General features: G+C 42.6%; 3 protein-coding genes across 4 annotated transcripts in view; 1 reads left to right on the top strand and 2 right to left on the bottom strand.

Annotated features, from left to right (window-relative positions):
- Positions 1-821: 821 nt before the first annotated feature.
- Positions 822-2,250, bottom strand: nkx2.9 (NK2 transcription factor related, locus 9 (Drosophila)). The gene is made up of 2 exons (XM_072365565.1): positions 1,720-2,250; positions 822-1,494 (listed from the first exon to the last, which is right to left on the bottom strand). The coding sequence occupies exons 1-2, from the start codon at positions 1,877-1,879 to the stop codon at positions 920-922; spliced, it is 735 nt and encodes a 244-aa protein (XP_072221666.1). The 5' UTR covers positions 1,880-2,250; the 3' UTR covers positions 822-919.
- A 10,999-nt stretch (positions 2,251-13,249) lies between these two features.
- On the top strand, positions 13,250-21,042 carry pax9 (paired box 9). The gene is given in 5 exon segments (XM_072365233.1): positions 13,250-13,334; positions 13,947-14,561; positions 16,531-16,655; positions 20,010-20,204; positions 20,206-21,042. Coding segments are annotated over 5 exon segments (999 nt in total). The 5' UTR covers positions 13,250-13,330; the 3' UTR covers positions 20,266-21,042.
- A 4,218-nt stretch (positions 21,043-25,260) lies between these two features.
- Positions 25,261-26,245, bottom strand: part of slc25a21 (solute carrier family 25 member 21) — a 79,603-nt gene continuing 78,618 nt past the window's right edge. Inside the window, exons 8-9 of one of the 2 annotated variants that reach the window (XM_072365081.1) lie at positions 26,086-26,138; positions 25,261-25,728 (exon numbers count right to left, since the gene is read on the bottom strand). In XM_072365081.1, the coding sequence (XP_072221182.1) occupies positions 25,667-25,728; positions 26,086-26,138 (115 nt within the window). In that variant the 3' untranslated portion in view covers positions 25,261-25,666. The remainder of the gene's footprint in view (positions 25,729-26,085; positions 26,139-26,245) is intronic. The other variant, XM_072365080.1, reaches the window with a different exon arrangement.

Below are 26,245 nucleotides of genomic sequence, written 5' to 3' on the forward strand. Positions count from 1 at the left end.
CTACAGATAATGCCAATAGCTGTATTTAGTCCACTTTCCTTCGAAGAACAAACGTTAACTGAATAAGTAAAGCAGCTCCAGGTCCCAGACAACAACAGGGTGCTGTGGTGAATGTTTGCTGGGTATTCTTATGCTTAACCAAATCCAGTCCTTTCAGAAGAGATGTTTGCTCAGCTTTTTCAGCGCATAATTAGTTCATTTTAACATTATAAAAGCCTCTCGGGCCCCCTTTCATAATCTGAAGCATATTTCAGATTGCACAAGTGCAACTTTTTAGGCTACAGTGTTTTGGGTTTTTTTTTTTGCATAAATTTAGCAAATATTGTAATCTATTTATTTTTAAATTGAAAATAAACAGATGTGCGTCTGTTTCCCTTCAGATAAAGATGCACCAGCATAAAAACATTGTAGAAAATGACATTCAATGTGCGTCTACATGAGTTTCCATAAGAATAAACACTGTGAAACGGACGAGTAAAAAAAAAGAGATTTTATTACGAAATTTTAACAAAATGAAATATTCAAATCCTTAACGAAAGTCTCCTTGAAGACTACAAATAACATTCATTTCCCTTATAGCTTCAGGCTGAAGCTTTGAGGCAGCGCAATTCCTCTTCTGTCACTGCCTTAACACAAACTGCTGAAATTCAGGTGTCCTCAACAAGTTATTTATACAAATATTATGCGTAAAAGACATTTTTTGAAAAATATTTTTTTAAAACATACAAATGCATCATCAGGATAAGCCTTGAGAAAGAAAACACCACACGTAAAAAAAGTCAAATAAAAAAAATATGTGCAAAATATCGTTCGTTCTAAAGTGGAAATCTAAATGTTTAAGTAGCTCGAAAATTTTTGCAGAACATTTAGAAAACATTTGATGCTATTCTAAATGAGTTTGTGCATTGACACGAGGTCTTCACTTGAAGGAATTAAACGAGTCGCTCCAGAAGTCTCTCCAGGCGAATCTGGAGGCCGCCACGGCCGGAAAGTGCTGCTGGTACCTCGGAGGAAGAGCGACAGGAGAAGGATGCTGTAGAGAAGGGTAGACTAAAGGGAAGGGTACCGCCTGAGATGAAGATGAAGAAGAAGGCAAACAGCCAGCTTTCTCCGTGTCAAGTAAGTAGGTGTGAAAAGGCTTTCCGTCACGGACCAGGATTGGAACAACGACCCTGCGCAGCACCGGAGGCGGCGGTATCTCCACATCATGCAGCGTGCCCTCTGTTCGGCCTCGCTTCATCTTGTAGCGGTGGTTCTGGAACCAGATCTTCACCTGCGTCGGAGTGAGGCTGAGAAGCCGGGCCAGCTGCTCCCTCTCCGGGCCGGACAGGTAGCGCTGCTGGCGGAAGCGCCTCTCCAGCTCCAGGGTCTGTGTCTTGGAGAACAGAACGCGGCGCTTCTTGCTTTTCTTGCTCCTTCCCGGCTCCAACTCCGGAGACGTGTCATCCGGCTTGGTTGAGTCGGGGCAGGCCTCGAAACTACCCTCATCAGAGGCTGTGGAAATAAATTAAGATCCAGGTTATAAAAACTGAAATGATGTTGAAAATGATGTGCTTTCCCAACCTTCTGAGGTAAGATTAGAGCAAATGTTCTTCTTAAAGAGTTGCATCGTTTTCTTACAAAATGTAAAATACCCCTTTTGGGTTTTTTTGTTTGTTGTTGTTGAAATATGTATTCATTGAATTAATCACTTTTGTGTGTCTTTAATCGTGCACTTACAAATGCAAGGACTCCGGTCGCAGTCCATCCAGGAGGTGTAGGGTGAGCTGGAGGAACAAGTGGAGTAAACCGGAGAGGACCGTGGCGCTGCTTCCGCATCCTTCTCAGGCAAGTCCAGGATGCTCCTGACAGAAAAACTGAACTTGTTCGGCGCAGTCATCCCGTCCCGGTCTTAGATGAAACGATGCAAGCCCCTCAAAGCAAATATCCCAAAGAGAAAGCAGGGAAGAAAGAACGAAAAGAAAAGGAAACGTGGCGGATCCACTTTACGCGCTGTCCAAACAGCAGTGCGCGAGTCGAAGCTCAGTGTTTACACAAACAGCCAAACATGAGCTGCAAACACCGGGAAGCTCGCTTATAAAGCCTCCTCCTAAAGACTACCTGAATAACCGGAGTGCTGTCACCCAATGATGGTTAGGTGTGGCCCTCAGGGGGGAAAAAAAGCCTCAACAATGAGCGAAGGAAACACTCGTCATCATTACAGATTCGTCCCGTATCGTCAAACTGGGAAACAGATAATGGTAATTGTTGGAGTTGAATCACGTCTTGGGTGGCAACTGACAACAGAGGCCGTCCCATCATCTAACCCCCCCTCACCTTCCCCCGTTCTGCACTCCCCTCTCCTCCTCTGGTCCCCCCACCTCCTCCTCTTGTCCAAACAACGTGTTCAATATTTGCATACAAAGTGAGCAATTAGCGCGATGCCCGAGAGTTGGTTTAACTAATACGCCGCTAATGTGCGCGTCGCTCGCAGGCGTGAGAAGTTTTTTATGGGCAGAGGAGGAACATTTGTCTCCGGTACTTCTTTCTTTGACATTTTTTCACAGGATGCTCGTTTCCCCCTCGTTTCTACTGCTATGGTGTTTTGTTTTAAACTGGTGCTTATGATGTTAATAACAGCAACAGCTGATATGTTCCGCAACCTAATAAATTGGAAACAACAGTACTTTCCTCATTTCAACCTCGGATTAGGGTTAGGGTTCTACCCAGGCTGACAGTGATTGATCAGTCCTGACAGGCTTTTATTAATTGGTAAATATATTTTCAACAGTTAATCATTCTGTCGGCACACAAATGTGATATTTTGTTAAGTTTTCTCCCTTCAAGTTATTTCCAAAAAGAAGAAGAAAAAGATAAGCATGTAAAAATGATACAACCATTCTCTTCGTTATATGTTAGCTCTTGTCGGTCCATAGTCTTTCTTTCTTTCTCTATTTGATATTGATATCGACCATCATCCACTTCAGCAAGGTGCATGATGGCTGGGCAGGAGAGTGGTGGTGGACCTGCCTCCCAAGTCGTCCTGGGTGGTCGGGCGAGGGGTGGAGGGGGACACAAATACATGCCAACGAGAGAAGGGGAACAAAGGGGGAAAATGTAGCCCCGCGTCCGAGACCCGTTGGAAGCATTTGTTCCAGTCAAGATTTTGCATTTGTTCAGTCCCGAAATAATGCCTGATTGACGCCCCGGCACAATGTCCTTTAACTTTGCAGGATAAATCCGAGCTTGTTCTGTGTTGTCATGGTTTTGAATGGCACTGAATGGGATGTGGGACACTATCTACTGCTCCGCGTCCACTGCCGCCGAGTCTATAGGCCAGCGCGATATTAAATGTGTGACTCAGGACGTATTAAATTCCTCTTAGATTTCACAGTTCAACAAAGTGGGTGACCCGTATCATTAGCCCCAAAGTCCTCTAAATCTTTTATCTCTCGTTTCACCGCCGTTAATGATCTTTACGCACACCACGCCTTGTATTTACAAAAAAGGGGGGGGGGAAACACAATCCAGTAAACATACACTGTTTGCAATCAGCGCAAACACGACAGATCCTAAAGCACTGACTCCCCCTGAAGCATCATATCTGTGTACACACCTCGCGGTTGACAAACACCAGAGGATTACAGTACTGCAGGTCAGCTGAAGTGGATACTCTAAGCTGGCCACTCGATTGGAGAGCGAAAACACGCAAAAGCAAAGAAAAGTCATGTCCACAGAGCGTGAATTTCTGTTTCCACAAAGACCCAGCAGCCCCTTAATCTATTTAACACCCGCAGGCTTCAACCGGAGTGGGCCCTCTGCAGCTCCCAAGAGCTCTCCACAGCCAAATATTTACTCTGTTCTTCAGCTCTCCATTCCCAATCCGTCCGCAGCAAAATGGAGACTTTTCTCACATGGTCCCGGAGTCAGCAGCTGAGCTGCCTCTTTCAGCTTTTCAGACCTGAGCGGGGGACTTCGGTGAAGCAACTTTAAAAGAACATTTGGAGATTAAATCTAATATTGAAATCATGTGTTTGAAATTTCCCCCTCCAACTAAAACTCTAATTTCATTCACAGTAGATGTTTGCACCTTTGCATAAAAATGCGTCTGTACAGCCTTTCCTATTCATCCACCCAAGAGGAGATATTTTCATTGTGTTCAGTTTAAATCTGATTTGGACAAAATTGCTCAAGAGTATGATTCTAAGGCTAGGTTAAAATCAGAAATATATGTCTGCAGCAGTGTCAATATCACATTTAAAAGGGAAGTGGAGATTATTTAAACTTTTTCTCTGGCTCCACTGCTTTATAAAAACATGCTATCATAGTTCTATCAGTCAGACAGCCTTTCATCTGGTTACTTTTTCACTTTTATGAGACAGATTTTTTTTTAAAAAAGCTCAAAATGTCTGCAGTAATTTTCCTTTTAAACTGTCAGTTTAACTTCTTTAATCTAATTCGGTTTAATCAAACATCTGCTATGACCGTCAACCATCTACTGTTGCTGTCTGGGACACCACATGACAGCTCATGTGACTCTGTAACAAACAAATGAAAGAGATAACCACCCCCCAGATCTGAGTGTTTATCCATCACCTAAACACCCACAATGACCCTGTGTGTCTCAGTGTAGCATCCGGCAGCTGCACCTGCCACTGATGTCCTCTCCCCTTCTCCTGTAAATACCATTAGCATTCTGGAGAGGGTGTTTCGGGGGATAATTACTTGGCTGCCACATCACTCTCTCTGCAGTAAACTGAAGCCTGGCGAGGCCGCTTGTCCATGCAGCAGCTGCATGTTGCTGCTCAGTGAAAGTGTGTCAGAAAGTCAGGTTTGTTTGAAGGCTGCGCGGTGACACGAGAAGACCTTTGTGTGCCAGAGGGATTTTCATAAAGAGAGATACACAACAGAAGACAAAACAAGCCCAGACAAAAAGTGTGTCACACGTAAAGATTAAGTGTGAAGACAAACAACCATCACCCAATCTCCAGAGGACTTTGAGGTCTCTGCTGTTTTTTGATATTTTGGGAGAACTGGTCATCTTAATAGCACATTCAATTTAGAGCAGACTAAATATGATAAATAGATAAAGATTTTCTCTCTTATTAGATATGAAGGCAAATGAAGCACTAACAGTTAGGTTTGTTTAGTCTGTGAAAGAAAGTCTCTTCATACGACAAAACACTATTTTCAGTTGAACTCCGTCCACGCCTGCTGTCCTCACAGACATTTTGGCTCTGTTTGGGACAGAAACAAAGCAACAGATCATCAGCTCAGAGTTGGTGCTCGACTATCACTCAATGCAGCCAACAAATATGATTCAAAGTAAAAGTTATTGGGAAACACATTTGAATTCATCCAGACATTTTCAGATGATCAAAAGTAGATGCTGCAGCAATAATGACAATCTGTGATAACTGTGACTAAAGTTTTGGAATTGTTCCTTGGCCTCATGCTGGCGTTCATAACCATGATCATTCCAGAAAGAATATCTATGACTGAATCCATATGTGCCTGAGAGTTATTCACAACATTCAAGGTACGGTGTGAATAGTTATGATGCAACCATGTCAGCAAAATGCGCTGAACCAAGAGCATGCGCGCACACCTAAACACTTCCTGGTTCTTCTGATGATGTGAAAGTTCACCAGTTAATTTCCTTGGAACAGTTATATGATGAGCACAAGACTGAAGTGATAGTTCATCGTCTTTCCTGAATTATTGGAATTTTTAAAAAAAATTGTGAATGTAAAAAAAACTGTCTGTCTGACACTGGAGAGATACATGTTGTTGGTCATTAACAGCTTACAGTGTCAAAAATACTCTTTATTTATCTCTGAGATGCAGCGGAAACAGAAGTGATCAGACAGACCACCTAAGGCATAAAGTAAATTACATAAAACACATTTTAAAAAAACAAAAACCTGTTAAATGATAATGACACCACTTGTACCCAAGACCTCTTACTTAAGCACTAACAGGAGATACTACCAATGTGTGATACTCGGTCGCCCCCTACAGGACTCGCATTGAGGGGCAGGTCTCTAGTGGCGCCCTCAGACCTTTTCAAACAACCACAAACTCTGGGTGGAGTTTAGTTCACTTTAGTCTTTGTTAGAATTCCTTAAGCTGGTGTGGTTGCAGCAAATAGAAACCCAGCGCGAATGCCTCAACACAATCCTCTCTGCTGACAGCCGCTCTGCGTCTCCTGTCCGCTCAGTGTGGAATGTTTGAGTTTGCTCTTCCTCACATGCAGCAGCCTGCTGTGGAACCGAGGGACAGTCAGTGAAGTCATTGTGAACATGATCTGAAAGAAAGGGCTGCAGTCACCGTTCAGCGCTTTGTGCACAGACACTGAGAGGAGACGAGAGGAGAGGCTGCTGTTGGACTAGCAGCCCGTATAGGCTTTCACTTTTCTGATATATGCAGTCACTCCTCGTGCATGAAAACGCAAAAGATTCCGCCACTGAGGATGTGGAAGAACGCTGACGGGCATTTCCGGTGTGAGATCATCGACCATTAATGAGATGTAAAGCAGAGGGAATTTGACTAAAAAGACAATAGTTAATTGCGCTCACATCAAAGTAGCAGGGATGCACGCAAGACTTAAGAGACCATACATATCAATGTGCACATAGAAAATCCAGGGAAATGTAAGTGAAACAAGCTGTTTTAGACACCTGTGATGGTAGATGGTGCAAGGGCTCTTTATCGTTGTGCAGCAACTTCCTAAATGCCACGAGAGAAAACCTCTCCACGAATGTTCACATCGTTTCAATAAAAGACCCACAAGATGGCGCCACTGTCTTTCGCAATAAACCCGTTGTCTGGTTGGTGCAGATTGGCGGCACTGGAACAGCAGCATCCGTGACCTTACGCAGAGCGCGAGACCAGCAAGGAGACAAAAGAAGGAAAGCTACACAAGAAGAAGAAAGATTTTAGACACAGTGTCAGGAGGTTTGTTGCTCGTTCCATTCATGTTGTTGAAACTATGCTTGGACCCTCTGACTAAACTTCACATCTCACTAACATCATCCAAGTCTCTTCATATCCACGTCAGTTCCATAATAATGCGTAGATTTAGCAGCCCTCAGTGTTAATTTAACACTGCATTTTTTAATGCACTAGTTAAAGTTTTATTTTTTTTGTTAAGAGAAATAATAATGAGAGGTTTCGTGAGTGTCTTCAAATCCAAATTGATTGGTTTTCCAGGCACCAGACTCCTAATTAGATAACAAAATGTCAGAGTCTGGGTGATTTGTCAAAGTCCTGTCTGACATAACACATCTGACTCTCTTGGACTTCTGTTAGTGTGTAAGGATACTGAGCCTTCGGTCTGTAATCTAATAACACTGTGTACAAACCTGACGCTCCTGCGCCAAAAACCTGACTAATTGCAGGAATGTTTCTGCTCTTGAGCGAGGATCAGACTGAATGGGGAAATTAAACATAAGTACAGCCACGATTCCTCGCGTCCACTGGGTATAACGCAGCGGTGTGGTCTGTATCAACACCCCATTTGCACTTTTCTGCACAAGGAGAAGGTTTTTTTTTCCCTTACTTTTTTAAAATTCTCCCAGTGTCCTTCGGTCGGGACAAAGAGGGCTCCAAATTAGGGCGAGATGAAATATTTAATACTAATGGATGCCAGGTGCCAGACGAACAGATGTCAAAGTGATGTATGCTTAAAAGTGTCGTAAATATTGTTTCTTTTTGTCCCTCTCCGCTGAAACCCGGGCCTGGCCTCTGAAACACGACTACATACGTCGTTAACCCGGCGTTCGTCCTCATTAAGGCCGCACTAAAGTTACCGGGCCACTCAGGCCGGGAGAAGTGCTAACCTGCAGAGAGACTTTAATGGTGTCAGCGCCGTTTTGGGCTGCAAAGGTTAGAGTCATCAGTGCGGGTTATTTTAAAGGCGCCCAAGTGACAGCGTTTGCCTAAAAACCATCAATTTCCACACATTAAATATCCGCGTAGTACCGTCTCCTTTGTAGGCTATCAGACAGCTGGAGGCGGCATCACTTCCCTCTCCACCTTAGTAACGAGGATTAGAGCCTTTGTTTTATTAATCAAAGCAGAATCCGCACCGATAAACATCTCCTCCCTGCACGCGAGTGTCTCACTGCGGATGTCAGTCAGTTTGGAGACAGTTCAGATGAGATGTCAGACCCCCAACCTCTCTGGAGCACTGCGCGCCCCCAATAATAAACCATTAGTGGTGACTTAGATTTCCCCACAAGATTAAACCGGTAAACTGGGAGCATTTGTTTCCACGGCTCTGCTCTCTATGGACCAATAAGATGATCGTCTCCTGACTAACAATGACTGTGTCTAAGGAGATCAAGTTGAACCGCCGATGAGAAGTCACGCGGCAAATCAGCGCGGATGAATCTGATCAGAGTGAGAAGTAAATCGCCGTATCAAACAGTGGATTTGCACCGCTCAGTCGAAGCGTGACATTAGGAAATATTTCCTTATGATGTCAATAATATTAAGTGGATCATAATCAGAATCATTTTTTTTTTCATTCTTATCATTTGCAGCTGTATTTAAAACAAAATCCATACAGTTACACCTGAAAAATATGTCGCAGTCTTTGGACTTCTATCAAATATACTTTGCTCGTTGTTAAGCAACGATTCAGTCATTCATTCTTAAAGCTAACTCACTGGGCCACTACTGAAGTGGAATAATAACATGTTAATGAAGCGCATCCACTTGCAATTTTATTGTGTGTTTATGCCTTGGTCTGTCTGTCTCTTCATTCAACATCTGGATGATGATGGCGCGACGTGATTGGCTGAGCATGAAGAGACTTTTGGTAGCTCAGACTACCTTAAATGCAACTAATGACACGAAAACCACTGGCGAACTGTTTCTAATTAATTGCCTCAAAGACGCGTTTGACTGATCGGTGACTAATTGCGGGAGCGGAATCCATCTCCTCGCATCCTCATCATCCCCATCATCCTCGTCATCGCCTTCATGGCACTCGTTTGGTCGCATTTATTACGGAGAATAGATGGATTCAAACACAATTGAGTCATTTCTCCGTTTCTATCACATTTATCAAAGCACATATCAATTTGCTGCCATGAATTTGATTTTTTTTTCTTTTTTTAATCCCTTATTTCTGTCACTCGTGAACTGTAGGTAAAAGAAAAAATATCATGGGCTGCATGTTTGGTCGAGGGTGGTTTTGATGAGGGAGTTTTAAATAAAACACACACAGGTCGCCCTGCAAATAAATAAATAAATAAAAATAAAGTTCCTTTCTTTTTACAGATGTTGTTGTTTTAAGCTTGATTTTGAGATTGCTGCAGTTCACAGACCCGTCACCCGCATCGTGATGGATCAAACCAAACTCCACCGAGGCGTGGGGAAAAGACGGGTTTGTGCAACCTGAAGGGGGCTTCACCCGAGTCATTTCGATCAAGAATAATCGAAATCCATCGGCCGTTAGAGCGGTTCTGTAGTTTAGTTGATACAAAAACTAGATTGTATCGGCTGCCTGTGCTGCTCATCATCCAATTTTTAATTTTTTTTTAAACGTGCACATTAAAAGCAAAACATGTCAAAGACGAGTGCTCGATAAGGAGGTGAAGAGGTGGGAGTGTCTGTATCGTCCCATGTTTTACGCCATTTTGCAGGTACAACACACACACACACACAGACACACACATACAATTCAGGATGCTACAGGAGGATTAGAACATTCAACGTGCACTTTATGGTGCATCAACGCGTTGTATAATTTAAGAAAAAAATTACATTATATGATATTTCTAGATGCGTGCGCTTTTCTCGGCAGTGTGCTCCAAGTTAATTGTCCACATGATTATGAAAGGGATGTCAGCCTGAGAAGTCGTTCAATTAACGGCTCCATAAGCATTTCCCTCCAGATTGCGAATATGACAACTTCTCTCAAGGAAAGAGAGCAAACCTAGCACGGAACATGCCCACATTTCTGCCCACACGCTTCTGCCATCTTCACCCAACAAGGACTTATAAGTCCTATAGTCGCGACAACAGTTATTACCAAAGCAAACACTTTGACAAGAGAGACAGCGGATATACACAAGTGCAGCCAGCGGCTTCCACATCCAGCTGTTAGAGCTTATGTTTGCAGGTTCCAAAAGAAAAAAAGAACGCTGCAAACAAGGGAAAATAGTCAGTCATGAAAATCATAATTTATACAAAGTCCTCGGATTTTTGAATGATGTCTGTCGAGTATTTTACTTTAAAAAAAGTGTATCTACTGAAATCTAATGGGAGGTCATACAGCAAAAATAAGAAAATGCTTAGCATCTAGTTGCAGGTCAGTTAACTGGAAACAATAACGAGAAAAGGCCACGTATGGAATTATTATAGAAATATATCCTTCTCTACTAAATGTCCCTCGAGCGTTAAATTATTGATGATGTGTGGGAATGCAGTTCATTTTCTTTGGTCCTCATAACAAACAATGGCTGTATCTGTGAAACACAGCAGAATATTCTGTCGTTTGCTTGGCTGCATGTAACGATAAATAACTTAATACGTCCTGCAGGACCCCCAAAAATCCTGCAAGGCTTGGACTGAAGGGCAATAAAAAAAATTTAAATTAAAATAACCTCCATATTATTAAACAACAATGAAAAGGAGTTCTAAGAACGCGCTAAGCAGCTCCTAAAGCTTAGAGAAAGCTTTGGAGAAGCTCTCTGCTGCCCACAGACCATCTACACGGTTTGTCTGATAAGTGGTGCGTTGCCTTCACGGACACCGTGAACCACTCAGTTCGACATGGACGATTTTTGGGCTTGAGAACAAATGAATCTGCAAATCATGCGTGGAGGTTCCGCAACGTCAGCAGATCTGCAACCGGATTAGAATTACGTTGGGGGAAAAAAAAGTTTTTAAAGATTTTAAATTCCACTTGGACATTATTATCATTAATAATAATAATAACAATATATTTTATTATGATCTGAATTTGGACAGAACAATAACAATAGCCTAATTATAACAATCATTTGCATCCCGTTTACTGATTTTAATTATTACATCATTTGTCGGACTCCACGAGCATGTGAACAGTTATTTTCAACTTCCCTTCTTCCTGCCACAAGCGCTTTAATGTGAATATTTCTGGCTTGCAGTGGGGCGTCACGTGCCTCCAGTGTCATTACCCTCCACCTGGACATCTATTTTGTTGCAGGCAAAAAGGAGGAAGGTTTCACGTCCGTCCGTCCTGCCTGAAAAAGGCTGAAGATGGAGTTGCCAACGGAGACCTTTGATCCCCCACCACTGACCCTTTGTTATTCAAGCCACCAGAGGCACCTCAGTGGAAACAAGTTGAGCACGTTTCCCCACCGTAAACATTATCCTTGACGCATTAGTGGCCTGGGAGCCGAGCAGGGTGGGCAGGTGGGGTGAACGAAAAGAGGTGCTGCAGTGGTAAGCAGGAGAAAAAAGGCCAGCTAAGACCCCATTTATTCGTCTCGAGGCATATAAGCCTCCGTGTAAACAAAACTATCGCTAGATAAAACGCTCCTTTACGCCTACCAAAAAACTAACAGGGTAGGGGGCGTGCACTGTAATTTGTTCCGTTTCAGGGATTTACGCCACCCTGAAAAAGGTGGGAAAGGTAAACAAAAATATCAAACGTTTAGCATGTTGTATCCGGCTCCGAGAGCTGCGCGCGCCGAAGCCAACACCGAGGACTACGTTGTGTACATTTTGGCCCGTCGGAGCCATGTCAACAGAGGTTTCCAACAATACTCCTAATTGCACTTCCACGGGAGAGCCGTTTGATGTTCGCATGCAGGCTGATCCCTTTAGATTGCAAAATGAAGGCCAGTCATGCGCCGTGGCCTTCCTAAAATATGACAAGAGCAAACCCAAAAGAGCGTGCCCAATGGGGAGAGAGTGGAGAGGCAAAGTTATGGCTTGTGTTTGTTTCTCGTGTCGGGAGGCAACAAATCTTCCTTATTGCCTGCAAGTGGGCTCTCTGTACAGAGCATTTATACAGAAAGGAAATTACACAAACGTTAAGAAAGGAAACCTAATATTTTTTTTTTATCTCGTATAGCCCTGAAAGCCTGCACTACATTAACGGGTGCTTTGCGTAATTTAAGGCAACGTTTGCGCAAAGCCTTGATGCAATTCAAATGGTTTAACAGTTTAAAGCGGAAAAGTGAAATGCATTCGACTTGAGCGGCACGTAAAAGTGGAACGCTCGCTCAGAAACATCTAAATAAATCACACAATAATTCATTTTAAGCTGGCACGAAGCTTCATGGTGGAACAGATTCAGCATGTTCCTTTTTAGTTTTTTTTAAACCGCTTTATTTTCTGCACACCATCCCTGCTTGAAGCCTCTGCTTTTTTATGCGTTTCACAAAGTTCTGCAGGCCATTGCTTGATGCTGAGAGGAGAAGAATAACTAAATAAAAGCATGGGCGACAAATAATAGTCATAAAAAAGTAGGACTGTTCCCAAGCGCACTGGGACACAGTTTACAAACATCACCCAGTTACATTACTCAAAACCAATCATTTCCACAGTTGCCTTAATGATGCTTTTTAAATGCTTGGGTGGTGTAGTGGAGCGTAAAGTCACCCAAAATCCTGTTTACACAGCAGAATTGAGCGTTTATTATCTTTTTTCTTTTCAACAAATACATTTAAAGGGTTTATAATAAAGATTTTTTAAAAAGTGCATCTGATAAGTGATGACATCTCTTGGTTTATGGAATTTTAAATGCACAAAACTATAATCTATGTTCTTGTATGCAAACGGTATTTTTCCAGGGGGTTTCCCCCGGTGATGGTCACCTACAGGAACTCTTAACATATATTTTCATCTGCTGCCACATCATTGCTGGAAAGGTGAAGATCTGACCCACAATCTTGATTTTGCATCCTACTCATCCTTTCTGTCTCAATAACAAACGCGATCATGGTGGTATTTCCCCGGTTTTTCTTTTCTGATGGGAGAGCAAGGCGAGGAGGAGGACGGGGGTGGGTGGATGAGCAGTGGTGGGGCACCTCTACGGACCTGTCATGTCAAACTTTTGGGCCAATGGCAGCACGGCACTGCGCGATCTTGAACGCAGATGGGAGAGGCGAGCCAATCAGCGGCGCAGGAGCCTCGGAAGCCCGGCCTCCCGATTTCAACAGATTGAAATGTAAGCCTGTCTCCAGCGCTTTCAGGAAACAGATCGAGAATTTTGTCCCTCTTGTTCCTTATCGCGCAAGAAGATTTTTCTTGAAGGCAATTCTGGACGGCGGGCACGCTGGACGCGGAGCAGGATCCACGCAGGGGGCTCAAACCGGACACAGTTTTCTTCGTTTGCGGCTTTAACACGATGGGTGAGTTCAGAGTTGGATCTTTTTTTTTTTCTTTTTTTCTCCCCTCCTTGACAGGGATGCGGTGGACGGTTCAGCGTCTCGCGGAAAGGGTGAGGGAATCTGGTGACATATTGTCGGTCTGTGATGTTTTAAAGCGTCACTTCAACCCTTAAAACCAGAGTTCAGACACCAGACCTGTGAACTATGTGGCCGTTACGCACGGAGTTTAGGCAGTGAGGAGCTTAGCCTGCACGAAGGCTGGACCAGACATCAGCCTGCTGTTTGCTGGTAGTTTTTAATCAAACATCCCGCAGAGCTCAAACTTTTTAAGTTGGTCATTATAAGCGAAAACGTCGTTAAAAACAAAGCGCAAAGGAGACGCATCTGTGTGATTATTTTAAGGAGAGCTTCGCGATGCTCTCAAGTGAAAAACGTGCAAAAAAAAGAGAAAATAGAAAAAAAAGAGATTCAAACATAGTTGTCATTTTGCAGAATTTAATTGCTGTAGCACATTTTAGAATATTCTGCAAACAAAATCTTGCGAAAGGAGCGAAGTGGTTGGCAGTGTGTTTGGTTGGCCTTGGTTGTTTGTCTCATTGTTGTGCCCTCTTGTGTGTTTGTTTTTGCCACCAGAGCCTGCCTTCGGTGAGGTGAACCAACTCGGTGGTGTTTTCGTAAACGGCCGGCCGCTCCCCAACGCCATCCGGCTCAGGATAGTGGAGCTGGCCCAACTCGGGATTCGACCCTGTGACATCAGCAGGCAGCTGCGCGTCTCCCACGGCTGCGTGAGTAAGATCCTGGCCCGCTACAACGAGACCGGCTCCATCCTCCCGGGGGCCATCGGGGGCAGCAAGCCGCGTGTCACCACACCCACCGTTGTCAAGCACATACGGACATACAAGCAGAGAGACCCGGGGATTTTTGCCTGGGAGATCCGGGACAGGCTACTGGCCGACGGGGTTTGTGACAAATTCAATCTGCCCTCCGTCAGCTCCATCAGCCGGATCCTCCGGAACAAGATTGGGAATCTTTCCCAGCAGAGCCAGTATGAGTCGGGCAAGCAGGCGCCTCACCCACCGCCACAACCAACGATACCCTACAACCACTTATACTCATACCCGGCATCCAAAGTGCCCACTCCCCCTGGCATGCCCACCCTCCCCGGACACATGGCCATGCACAGGATATGGCCCTCATCGCACTCTGTAACAGATATTCTGGGGATACGGTCGATTACAGAGCAACAAAGTAAGCATGGCTCCACGGGGGCGGTTTATCACATTTGTGTATTGCACCACATTTAAACAACTCTTGTAGGGTCTTTGCGTGCAACGACTGCGAATATGTGTGTGTTTGATATTTTTTTTAAAAAAAAAAGGTTTTTCTTCCCGTAACGTTATTTATAAAAGCCTCCAAAAGCAACAACTGGAGCAGACTCACAGGCCTCTGTGGAAACAGAAAGCTTAAATTCCATTTGACCTGCCTGCTGATATTGATTTGAAAGGGTGTCAGGGCAACGCATGTCTCCTCTTGAACTAATAATAACAACAATCAGGAGGCGGATACTGAGTATGAGAGGGGCAGAATAAGGAAAGATGGAGTGTATGAAAGAAAATAGGTTTGCTTTTGTTATTTTTCGTGTATCCCAGCAGAAAGCGATATTCAGGCCTTGAGAAATGCGGCAGCTCGCATTCAAACGTGTGGTTTCCGCTGCGTGTGTTGTCTTTGTCCTGTGGACTGTGTGTCCCATGCAGGTAGGCCCAGATAACTCTGCTTTGCACTCAACAAGACCACAAATGTTTTGGAAACAGTGAAACGGGATCCGACATAAATCAGTGTTAATGGCCGCGCTCGGTGGTGTGAGAGGGCTTTTCGGCGAGCTTGTTTACCAGGGGCAGGAGGGGACTCGCTGTCAAGTATGCTGCGAGACGCCTGCTGCTGTCAGAACTCTGGCTCCTCGCGTTAAAGCTACTAACCGGGCAACTTCAACAAGACAAATGTAAGGCAGATATCCACAAGGAATCGCAAGGGGAGGATTGTGTTTTGAAAGTCTGCCTCTCCAAACAATTTATGCATTTCCAAATTATTAACAGATGTTTGTGGCAGCTTTTTGAACGCTAGCTTTTTAAAGTTCATTTGGTGCCGTGAGAACTGGTTTGAACTGAAACAATTTCGCCCGTCAAATCACTTTAAAAAGTGGATTCAGAATTTATGGGAAGTGGCTGGTGATTAAGAAACACGCAGGCTTAAAATTTTTTTTTTTAAAAATCAGAAACTATTAGTATATTATGGGGGATAAATACATGCTGCCTGTAACAAAACCACAGAGGGTGAATTCAATCTACCAAAAAAAAAAAAGAAGAAGCTATTTTAACATACAACATGCAGTTAGTGAAGCTCGTATGACATGTTTGGGGTTGCCTGCATGGGGAACATTTGGAGAGTTGTATAATAGCCTATAATAGTCATTACGCACTGAAGAGGAAGGAAGTAAATCTAATTTGTCCACCACGATTTGATGGGCTTTAGTGTCCCTGACCCACCAGAGAGTCGTCTTACAGTCTTCAGCTGGGCCTCATTCTTCATCTGATCTTCAGGGGGAACCAGAACATTTGGTCTCACTCTGCCTAAACGCATTGTGTTTAAACGGATTTGTCAGTGTTCGCGTTTAAATGTCCAGAGAAAAAGAAAAAGAAAAATCTTACCAAAAGGAAAGAAAGAATGAAAAAACAAAAGAAGGAATCCCCTAATTGACTTAACAGGAATCCCCTAATAGAGTTAACAGGCTTAGATTTATGGTGATTTGAAAAAAAATTCAAATAAGAATTTTGGAGTTTTGTCCAATTATTCTGTAAAATAATGGGAAAGAAAGTAAGTCTAATTCTCAGATTTAAATAAATAACTACATTTTATATCAGACGATGAATTGAACGTTTTTGATTACTTGACCTTGAACATAAGCATTCCCAAACACTTTACGCATACGATGCGAGTCAACATAACGCCATTTGTGCGTAAAACGACTAAATCAACACGCTTCACTGACAAAATATCACAGGGTTTAATTCTTCTTATGCAACCAGGCCAACCTGCTGCCGATAGATGCATGAGTAACAGCGCTTCTTTTTTTTTCTTTTTTCTTCCCCGAAATACTTAAAACCTCCTTCCTGACCTTCCCCTTTTCTGGTCTTCTCTCTTTCTCTTTTACCTCCTCCAGTTAGTGACAGTCCACCCTTTTCCAGCGCCAAACTAGAGGAATGGAGCGCTAAAAACGGGAATAATTTACCACCAGCAAGCTCTCCGCTAGTCAGTGGCATAGTACCTGAAGCAAAATACACGCAGGTAAAACGGGGACACGTCTCATTTTAATTATTTATTTTTTGTGACCTGCAAACCTTGCTTTCAGCGATTAGTCCACTAACACAGTGCAGTGTTGAGGATTTATCTAGTTTGATTATTAGGTGGTCAGGAAATTTCTCCTCTCAGCGCTCCTTCTGTAGATTAGGATATCATGGTGCATTCATAGAATATCTTATTACTCCTCATTTTGGCATCACAACTGACACCTCCTGCTTGGTCAGCAGCGTTTATGGATAATTATTGTGCAAATTATATATCAAAGTCCAAGAGCTTTGAATTTCTTATTAGCATATGTATGTATGTATTGTTTTTTTTTTTTTTTGTAAAAGCAATTGTTGAACTGGCTGCACTCCGAAACGATTTTGAATCCCTTAAAAAAAAAAAAAACTATTTATTTATTTTAAAAAAGAACCAGCAATAAGCAGTTTTCGGTCTCCTGGTAAATTATGCTCGAACGCAGAATTTCAACGGGTCAGTTTTGAGGTTCTGCTGTTAAGATCAAAAATAGCAGACTACAGGATATCATTTAGTCTAAAACAGTCGTGTTGCAGGATTCAACTTTCGAGATGTTCATCATTTTCTCGCTTTTTAAATAAAAAAAATTAGATCAAATGTCAAGTGAAAAATAAGAAAAACAAAACAAAAAACACTTGCATTGATTTACTCATTAATATATTAAAGTTTCACAGCTTTCTACATTTCAATATTTTAAATTCTACGATTAACTCAACATTTAAGAGTAGCACACATTTCCTAACGGCCTTTAATTTCTCTTTTCCCGGATCAGGTAACAAATGGAGGGTCGTCGTGACAGTAGCCGTGCTTGCGCATGCGTGCTTCATTTATTATTAGTCATACCCCCTATTGTGACAGGGCGCGCAATTGTCGAAGCGTTTCCATGACGCGTTATTGCGCAGGGATTTTCCGGCTCTTTCTGCGCAAAAACAGGCCCGAAGCTGTCGGATTCAGACGCACCAACCGTCTTAGCGGATAGTTCAGGCGGCTATAGCGGAAACATGTTAAGCGAGACGTCAAATGCAGAAAACAACAAGAATAAATGACCGAGTTTGCTGCATGAAAAACAAAGAACAGTGAAGCCGGACTGAGGGTTAAAAGCGCCTTTTGTTTGTCACTGAGATTCCACGCAGGCGGCCGCTGCAGCCTGCTAAGATGTTAAATAGATCTGATTGTTGCGTCTGTGTGTCGGATAGTGGTCGCGCTCAAACACGCCTAAGAACTCAGCAATGGTAACTTTTACATCTAAAAGTAAACGCTTTCACTTGGCAGCAGGCCTGTTTCGTGTTTTCTTCCAAAATCTGCTTTTCTGTCTGTAGTTTTCGGTCAAATATCAGCAGGCCTGAATCAACTGAGCCACCTGGGCTCTGTCACTGTAAGGCCAAAGTCTGCGGGTGGAAACATCAGGGAACAGAGCGGGCAGATGCACCCATGAGACGCAGGTTTTTCCCCCGAGAAGAGGAGCGTCATTAAAACAGGTTTAAGTCGAAGTCACGTGTTAAGTCTTTGCGGCGGCTCCTAAGGTGATACCATAATATCTCAAAAACGAATTAAACATCCAGTAAAACCCACTATTTTCTATGCCCCCACCCAGCTGCCCAAACTCGCGAAAGTACCCAGGCCCTGACATGTTTAAACACTGCAGTTATTTATCTCACTGATGTGCTAAACAGCGGGTTTAGAGCAGGACTCGATTCTGGATTTGCTCAGTTAAATGCAAAAAGGTAGAAAAGTCGCTCAAATTATGAAGACGGTGATTTTCTGGCCTGTTCATTACGCAACAGATTTTCTATCAGGCCGTTGAATGAAGTAGGTCATTAAAAAAACAAACTTGTATATATAATTTCTAAAACGGGCCAGTTGGTCCTTATGTTATCAGATTCTTAACATTCTAAGAATTTAATCTATTACACATTATTATCTCAAGTGTATATAAATACAAGTAAAATGTGTAGAGCTCAAGGAGAGTACCAACTTAAAAAAAACCCAAATAGGTACACAAAACGAACAATGTAGTCTGAACAGGAGCTGTGCAATAAATCCACCTTTTATAAACCTTTTTTAATTTTGTTGATCTTGTGTCAGACTGGTGTTGACTATGCTGTGAGGTCATTTCTTGGAGCAGTGAATCACATTAAACCGAAAGCGTGTTTACATGGCATATGCTCTGTATGTGTGTAAGCAGCTGTGTGTATACACCGGTCATGTGTGCTATACACAGTGCATCTCATTTGTGGAACATCATCTCGTTCGAATTGTTTTAGACGAAAAACACAAAGCAAAAGCTTGTGGGGCGCTTAATGAAATCGAATTCTGCAGCCTGAGTTTGAGCCAAAGAGGACACAAACATCCACAAACACTTACCCACAGACACCCACACTCAGCACACGGGAGTACTGTCACACACAAAAATAGGTCTTGCTCTACATTTATGCTTCAGAGTTGCAACAAAGGTCACTTTAGGCGGTATATGTCCCAGAATATCTATTCATCCTAAAGAAGCACCCGTGACCAGCCAGAAATGTATGATTGGAAAAAAAAAAAAAAGTCAGAGGAACAGAAAAATTCCCAATCGCAGAAATAATTTGCTGTACTTGCAGACCACCCGTGAACAGATATTCTGCCTCCCTGCTCCAGATGCTTTGGTGAATTCCTCAAGTTAAATGTTGTCACTGTGCCAAAGAAGCAAAGCCCATTCATACTCTGAACTCTATGCTTGCCTCATTCTCTATCATATTTTCCCTCTCTCTGCCTTTTCACTCTCAATCTGTCATGACATCTGTTTTGTTGCAACGAGGCTGTCTTGCATCGGCAGGCGTGGAATATCAATGCCACCGGTGGTACGTCCACTTTTGCGTGGAAAACAAGGCCCATACACTGACGAGGGTATGGCCATGTATGGTTTTTATCCTCATTTAATATGTTCCAGGAGCATGAGAGCACATAATTGACCACTCGTACTTTCATCAAAATTGGAAAAGTGTTCTTTTTATATGACGGCTGCTAAGTCCGAACTGAAGTCTCTGAAGTGTTTATAATTCAACCAACATTACTTTCACTTATTTCTACAGCTGCTTTTAGTGTGTGTGTGTGTGTGTGTGTGTGCCTGGGATACTCTCTCAATTTAATCTGATTATTTTCTACACTGAAAATTGAACAAAGTATCTGGTTTATTATATTTTTTTGGAGAAAGGAGCTCCAGAGAGCCAAATAAAGGGGAAAAAAGAGAGAAATTTACTTGCGACCTTTTCAGATCTTTATTGCAAATGTTCACCATCTAATCCTTCCGTCTTCTCTTTTTGCCCCTCTTTTCATACCCAGACGCTGAATGGATTGCCCACAGTGAACAGCTATGTCACAGCGCCCAGCATCCCACCCTACCACCCTCCCACCCAAGTGTCACCCTACATGGGGTACAGCGCCACCACGTCGGCTTATGTGACCGGACCCACGTGGCAGCCGGCCAGTGGCAGTGCTCTATCTCCCCACAGCTGTGACGTTGCCTCCTCTCTGGCCTTTTAAGAGAATGACAGCCAACCGTGACGCCATCCAGCCGGTCGCCGCCTCGGCGCTGTGACATCAGCTCCGTGGACTGATGGCAAAAAAAGATGGAGGGGAGTGGGGGCGGTGTGAGTGAAGACACTCCAAGTTTGCCCCCTGTTGCTTCAGTTCACTCCCACCGCCACACTTCTATGAAGGACTCGGGGCCCTGGGACCCAGATTTGCGCTGTTGAGCATGAGATCCCCCCCCCCCCTCACCCCCTCCACTCCACTCTCCTCCCAGCTAAACACAGAGACACCAAGGACAAAAGGAGTAAACAGTCAATACGACAGACTTGTTGTCTAAGAGAACTTGCAGGGCAGGTGTTCTGAAGGACTGATGCGTGACTGCTTCTCCATCCATCACCATAATTCCTCTCAGATTCTTTACTGCACACTTCTGCAAATGTCTTTGGGCAAAATGGGGTAATGTATAACTTCATGAATACGCAATCAAAGAAAAGGGAAAACACTTTGCATGAGTGTTTCAGGGTGCTTGTTAATTGCGATTGTTTTTTTTTTATGTTTGTATGCTTTTTTTTGTTGTTGCTGTTGTTTCTGATTTGATAAAATGGAGCCTTGTTTTCTCACTCCTCTAAAAATGTTGCCTATGCAAGAGAGCTCCTCAGAGAAGTTTATTTATTAGATTAAGGTACGTTGAATGAAGTGCAATTAGCCTCACAGAAAGCATGGAAATCTCCACGCACATTTGGACAAAATTGGCATTGGTCTTATGTTGGAGTATAGAGCATTAACAATTGACAAGTGTTGCACAATGAAATTGAATGTATCTTATTAAATTGTTTGGCTGTTACTGGTTTCCTAAGAGTTTGCTGGTTGATTGGGGAATCCTAAACACAAAAGACATATTTATATATATATATACACATAAATATTTTTAACCTCAGCCTCCCTTTCTAATAGCTATGCTAAATTCAGGGTAATGAGGTTTTCTGGTCTGTTTTACATGACTAGGAAGCTGTTTTTCATAAAAAAAAAAAAAAAAAAAAAAGGGTGCGTGCTCTTACAAAGCCTTTACTTTCAACCATGCGTCACGGATCATTAGGATAGTTAATAAGAAATGTTTTGAACACTCATTGTCTGTCCACCACATGGAGCAGTTTTTCAAAATATATTTTGGCCATTAAAATAGTCCAGATCGTTCTCACCTCGTTCTGTTTAATTTGAGCTTTAACTGCGGGACAAAGCAACATATAGATTAAATTCATCTACTTTGACATTTTTTTAGAATATTCAATTTTTGCAAAAATTTTTTTTGTGAAAAAAAAATTAGTCACCCTGAAGAAATAATATATTTCACATTGAAAGTGGAGCGATGGTCACCTTCTATCTTTTGTCAATAATAATCTTTTTTTGTTCTATAACTTTAAATGACTTTCAAATGTTTTATTCAAAATTTTTCAGCTGGATTTTGTGTGGAAAAAGAAAAAGAAAACTGTTAAAACAGAACGTTAGTTGCATAAAAAGTTTGACACACTAAGGCTTGCAGAACTCACAGGGTGAGTCTCGTCGGCCTGCAGTCTCTGAGGTCATCAGACATGTGACCCAAACGCGAACCTTCAGCAGCCACATAAGGGGCCAAACGGGGCTTGTTACGGCCAACTAAAAAAAAAAAGAAAAAGAAAAAGGAAAGCACAGGGGAGAGCTAACAAATTCGCAAAAATGATGAAAAAACCCTGGCAAGTCCAGTCTAGCCCTGTAGTGGAAACCAGGGATTTTAAATTAAAAAATGGGGCTCCAGCGTGGAAGTGGAGGTCGATCACGTGGATAAAGTTGCTCACCTGCTGCAATTTCACATTGCTGCTGAGGGTTGCGGAGGTGGTTGATCTAATTATGGCTCCATGTTTCTATCCGTCGGGTGTTGCAGCATAAACAATCCCTTCCGTGCGACAGTGTCAACAGTCCTTCCCATGCAGGAGCTGATTTGACTTGGAAAGCAGTCCTCTCCGCATCCAGTGGTCACGGACCGTTGCTCAGGGATCGTAGTGTTTCTTTGACCGTATGTGAACCACATCACAAGGACGTGATGATCACACACTGGCTGTACAAGCCAGCCATCACGGCCATCCCTTTACCACCCACCCTCCATCATGAACAGCAAATGATAATTACCTCTTGGATGGCATGCAAGAGTCATTACATGCTTTGTATTATTTTTTTGTTTTTTTACCTCGGCCCATACACAACAAGGCCAAACAACTTTTCCCTCTGACTAAGCTAGAAGAACCACACAGTCTCGTTAGCCTCATCTGACTCATAAAACAACATCAGATCCTCTTAACTGACACTGGCTTTTAAGAAATAGAAACAGAGCATTTTCTAGAGAGGAGGGAGCTTCTTGGAAGTCTGATAATCCCTGCTCTTGCAGTCTAATGTTGGTCAGCTTTACTGTCTAAAAGGCGTAGTTTTAAAAATAGGAGCAGACACATGTTTATAATTAATTATGCTGAGTCTGACTTCAGTGTCATATGGTTATCTTTACTTCTCCACATGCAATCAGAAACAAGACAGCCATATGCAGAGTAACACAGAGCAGAGAATGTTGACACTGGCTGAGTACGGGACTCCATGCGTGTTTCTGCTCAATGAACATTTTTAAGAGAAGCTGATGACAGCCAGAGTGTTTTCTTAATGTGTTAAAACAACTATGTTGAGCAGACAGGTGAGCAAAACCTCTAAAATAGGAAGGGGGGGGCAGTGAAAATCACAACATGTCTGCCGCCACGCCTTTGTGTATGCATGCACGGCTCGGTGATTTTTACATGTCGTGTAAACGGTGGACATTTTAATACATATTAATCTTTAACAGCATTTGCATTCGGGCAGACAGGTAGAGCCATGCTCAGATTGCAGGCTAGTCAGAGTGGAGTCACCACGGTGAAATGTTCCAGATGAAGACGAGGAAAATCCACCGAAAAGGGTGTGAAGAAAAAGAGGAGAAGATTTTCTGCTGCTGATGATTTATGTGTGCAGGGAATTCAGGTAAAGGGCTGGCTCTGTTGCTTGGTTACCGGCAATACAATCACACGTTCCAAACTATCAGGTCTGAAACAAACATCCACTTTGAGCACTCAATTACAAAAAAGGACAGGTTAGGCGCTAACAATTCCATCAGTCTGCAAGCCACAGTTGTTAGTCTGTCACCGCGGGCCTCTGGGTAAAAAGCAGGAGCCGTTCCACTTTGGCACAGAGAAACTCCCACATTAAGGATGGCTGTCAAATGCCAACGTGGCTCAGTATGAGCTACCACCACATGAGGTTATGATAAGTGTCTTAAGAGAGCAGCCTCTACACTTACGGCTGTGCAACAGGTGTGTGTGCGTTTGCATATTTGTGGAAGAGATGGACTGGATGTTGGGGGAGGAGGGGAATGTGTGCAGCCGCATTTGAATTTCTTCAGCTTGTTGTTTCAGCTTGCACTAAAGCTGTACTCGGGCTCCCACTCTGTGGCACACAGAGAGAAAAGACTGACACTCAACTGGCTAATACAGCTTCTTCAGCTGACAGCTCCTCAAACAACAAAGTGCTGGTTGGGGGGGGACGACAAGAAGGGGGCTCATGGTTTGGTAAACTGAGGAAAGCTGATACGTTTATTTCAACGCCAAGCTGAAACGCTCCGAGCGAAGACAAACACGTGACAACACAAACCTACTATTAGAGGACAAGCGAATGTGTAACCCACCCCCAACACACTCAGGCGCACGTGTGTACACACACACACACACACACACACACACACACACACACACACACACACACACACACACACTGACGAAGTGGGATCACTTTCTTTTTTCCTTTTTATTTATTTTTTTAACCAATACATGAACACAAATGTCCAAAATTAAATTTAAAATGTCAAATTAATTCAACTTTTCACAAATAAAAGCTCGAAATGAAGGACATTATAAAACTGGCATTCATCAGGAGTACACGAAGCACGTTAGTTGCAGTGCTTTGATTCAATTCAAAGCACGCAGCAGTAATTTGAATAAGTGCTAAGATGCGATCACAGAAATGTGTCATATTAAAGGAAAAACCTGAACTCCTGTGCAGAGCATCTCGGTTTAGGTCCATTTCAACCTGCCTGGGGAGGGAGAGGGAAGGTTGATTTGCATGTGCGGGAATATGTAAGTCCATATTGTCCAAGTCACTCATTGTATATGCTGTCATCAGCACCACTTGGTTTTGACATGATGATTTATAATATGCGTGCGTATCTCTCTGTATCCTCAGATTCATTATTAATGCATCCTTCTTTCGGATACTCAAATATATCCACCGTTAATGTCGTCCTGATGGAAGGGATCTCTCTACTGAATGAAAATCTCTTCATCTATACCATGAACGATCACTCAGTGGATTGATGATTATGAAATCCCAATGCAGTCAAGCTGTTCTGGCAGAATGTGGCAGCTCAACACATTCCTGAAATTCTTTATGTGGGTTTTTCCTTTAATTTGGCACCAGCCTGTATGCGTGCACATTGCTGCATATTTGTCATTCTACAGTCTTTGTCTTTAGTGTGATGAAAGGGTTATTTACTGTTATTTCTACAGGAGTCATAGACAGATGGATAATCCAGCGGCTGCAGACCAAAAACTGGTCTACAAAGTCAGACAGATCTTATTCGAGCATAAGTTCAACTACTACCAAAGATGGATTAAAAAAAGAAATCGTCACATAAACATGAATGTTCTTGGAGCTTTGTGTCATTTCAACATTAAAAATCCCAAAACATTTCACTGTATTTCATATGCATCACAAAATATTCGTCCTGTTCACACAGTCTGCTTCATCGGGACCGCGTGAAGGTGACTCAGTCAGTGGCGGTGACAACAAAACCCCACATATGGCACCGGGTTTCTCAGTCAGATTTGCTCAGCTATGGCTGGTGGACAGAAGCATTTGGCATCACATTTTTCGATCTAAGCACCGCCCATGAATACATGGAAAAAAACGAGAAAAGGGTCTCGTGTGAGATAACCCAAACTGCTTCGAATTAGAAAAAAAACAAAAAAAAAACAGTAAAGACTCATTGAAACAGGACAATGCTACAAAGGTGGCTTCAAAGGAAAAGGACTCACATTGTCTGTTGTTAATGGTCACAAAAACATGGTCATTCCTATTCTTATCCTATTTTATTGCAATTCTGCCAGTAGATCCCCCTCAGTGATATGTCACCAAAATGACTCCTTAATGTTTAGTAATGTTACTAAACTAGTTTGTGAATCATTGCAAACTGTGATCATTTCTTTACACATAGTCCAATTTTATTTTCTTTGGTATTTTGTAGTCAGAGTAAAACCTCTGAAGAACTAATTTGGTCTGATGCCACCGGTCTTTTAACATTCCTGGTCAGACGGGCACAGTTTTGCAAGGCATTATTGTGGGATTCCTTTCATCGTTTTTCTTTGTTACCAGTTACTCTGTAGCCATCCGGACACATATTCATAGACCAACAGCATCACTGCTCCACCTGCAACAGAACATAAGAGAAAGCAACAAGAAACAAGCCTTTAATTCCATGGAAGTAAGAGACGTGAGCCAAATCCTTGGAAGAGAAAGCGTTATTCAATGTCACTGTATCTGAAACGCAGATTTAAAGACCTCGCTGCTGCAGCAAATGAGATTTATGTGATAAAAACACATTTTAAATATACATGTAATCACTGATAAAAAATAAAATAAAAAAAGAGTATCTTTGTCTCACAATAATTCCATTCCACCACTTTATTTTTATGACTTTATTTTTTTTATATGTGTGTGTGTGTGTGTGTGTGTTTGTGTTTGTGTGTAGTATGTATGAGGATGGTTTCAATATCTTTTCATTTACCTGGTCCAAGTCTCATTATCTTGGGAACCAACCCCTTGTATAATGCCAAGTATCTATAAGATAAAAGATGTTATCTTGAATTAGCAAAATTAGCAAAACTTTGACAACATTTCAGTTTAAAAATTGCTGTGTTTATGCACGCAAGCTGAAAGTATTGCAC

The sequence above is a fragment of the Leuresthes tenuis genome, unplaced genomic scaffold (genome assembly GCF_036924035.1).
Source record: "Leuresthes tenuis unplaced genomic scaffold, fLeuTen1.0.hap1 SCAF_15, whole genome shotgun sequence".
Taxonomy (NCBI): Eukaryota; Metazoa; Chordata; class Actinopteri; order Atheriniformes; family Atherinopsidae; genus Leuresthes; species Leuresthes tenuis.

Bases quoted from the DNA above. Each gene is read 5' to 3' on its own strand.
- nkx2.9 (XM_072365565.1), bottom strand. From the start codon at position 1,879: ATGACTGCGCCGAACAAGTTCAGTTTTTCTGTCAGGAGCATCCTGGAC. The intron at 1,495-1,719 runs GTAAGTGCACGA...TTATTTCCACAG, and splicing joins CGACCGGAGTCCTTGCATTT to CCTCTGATGAGGGTAGTTTC.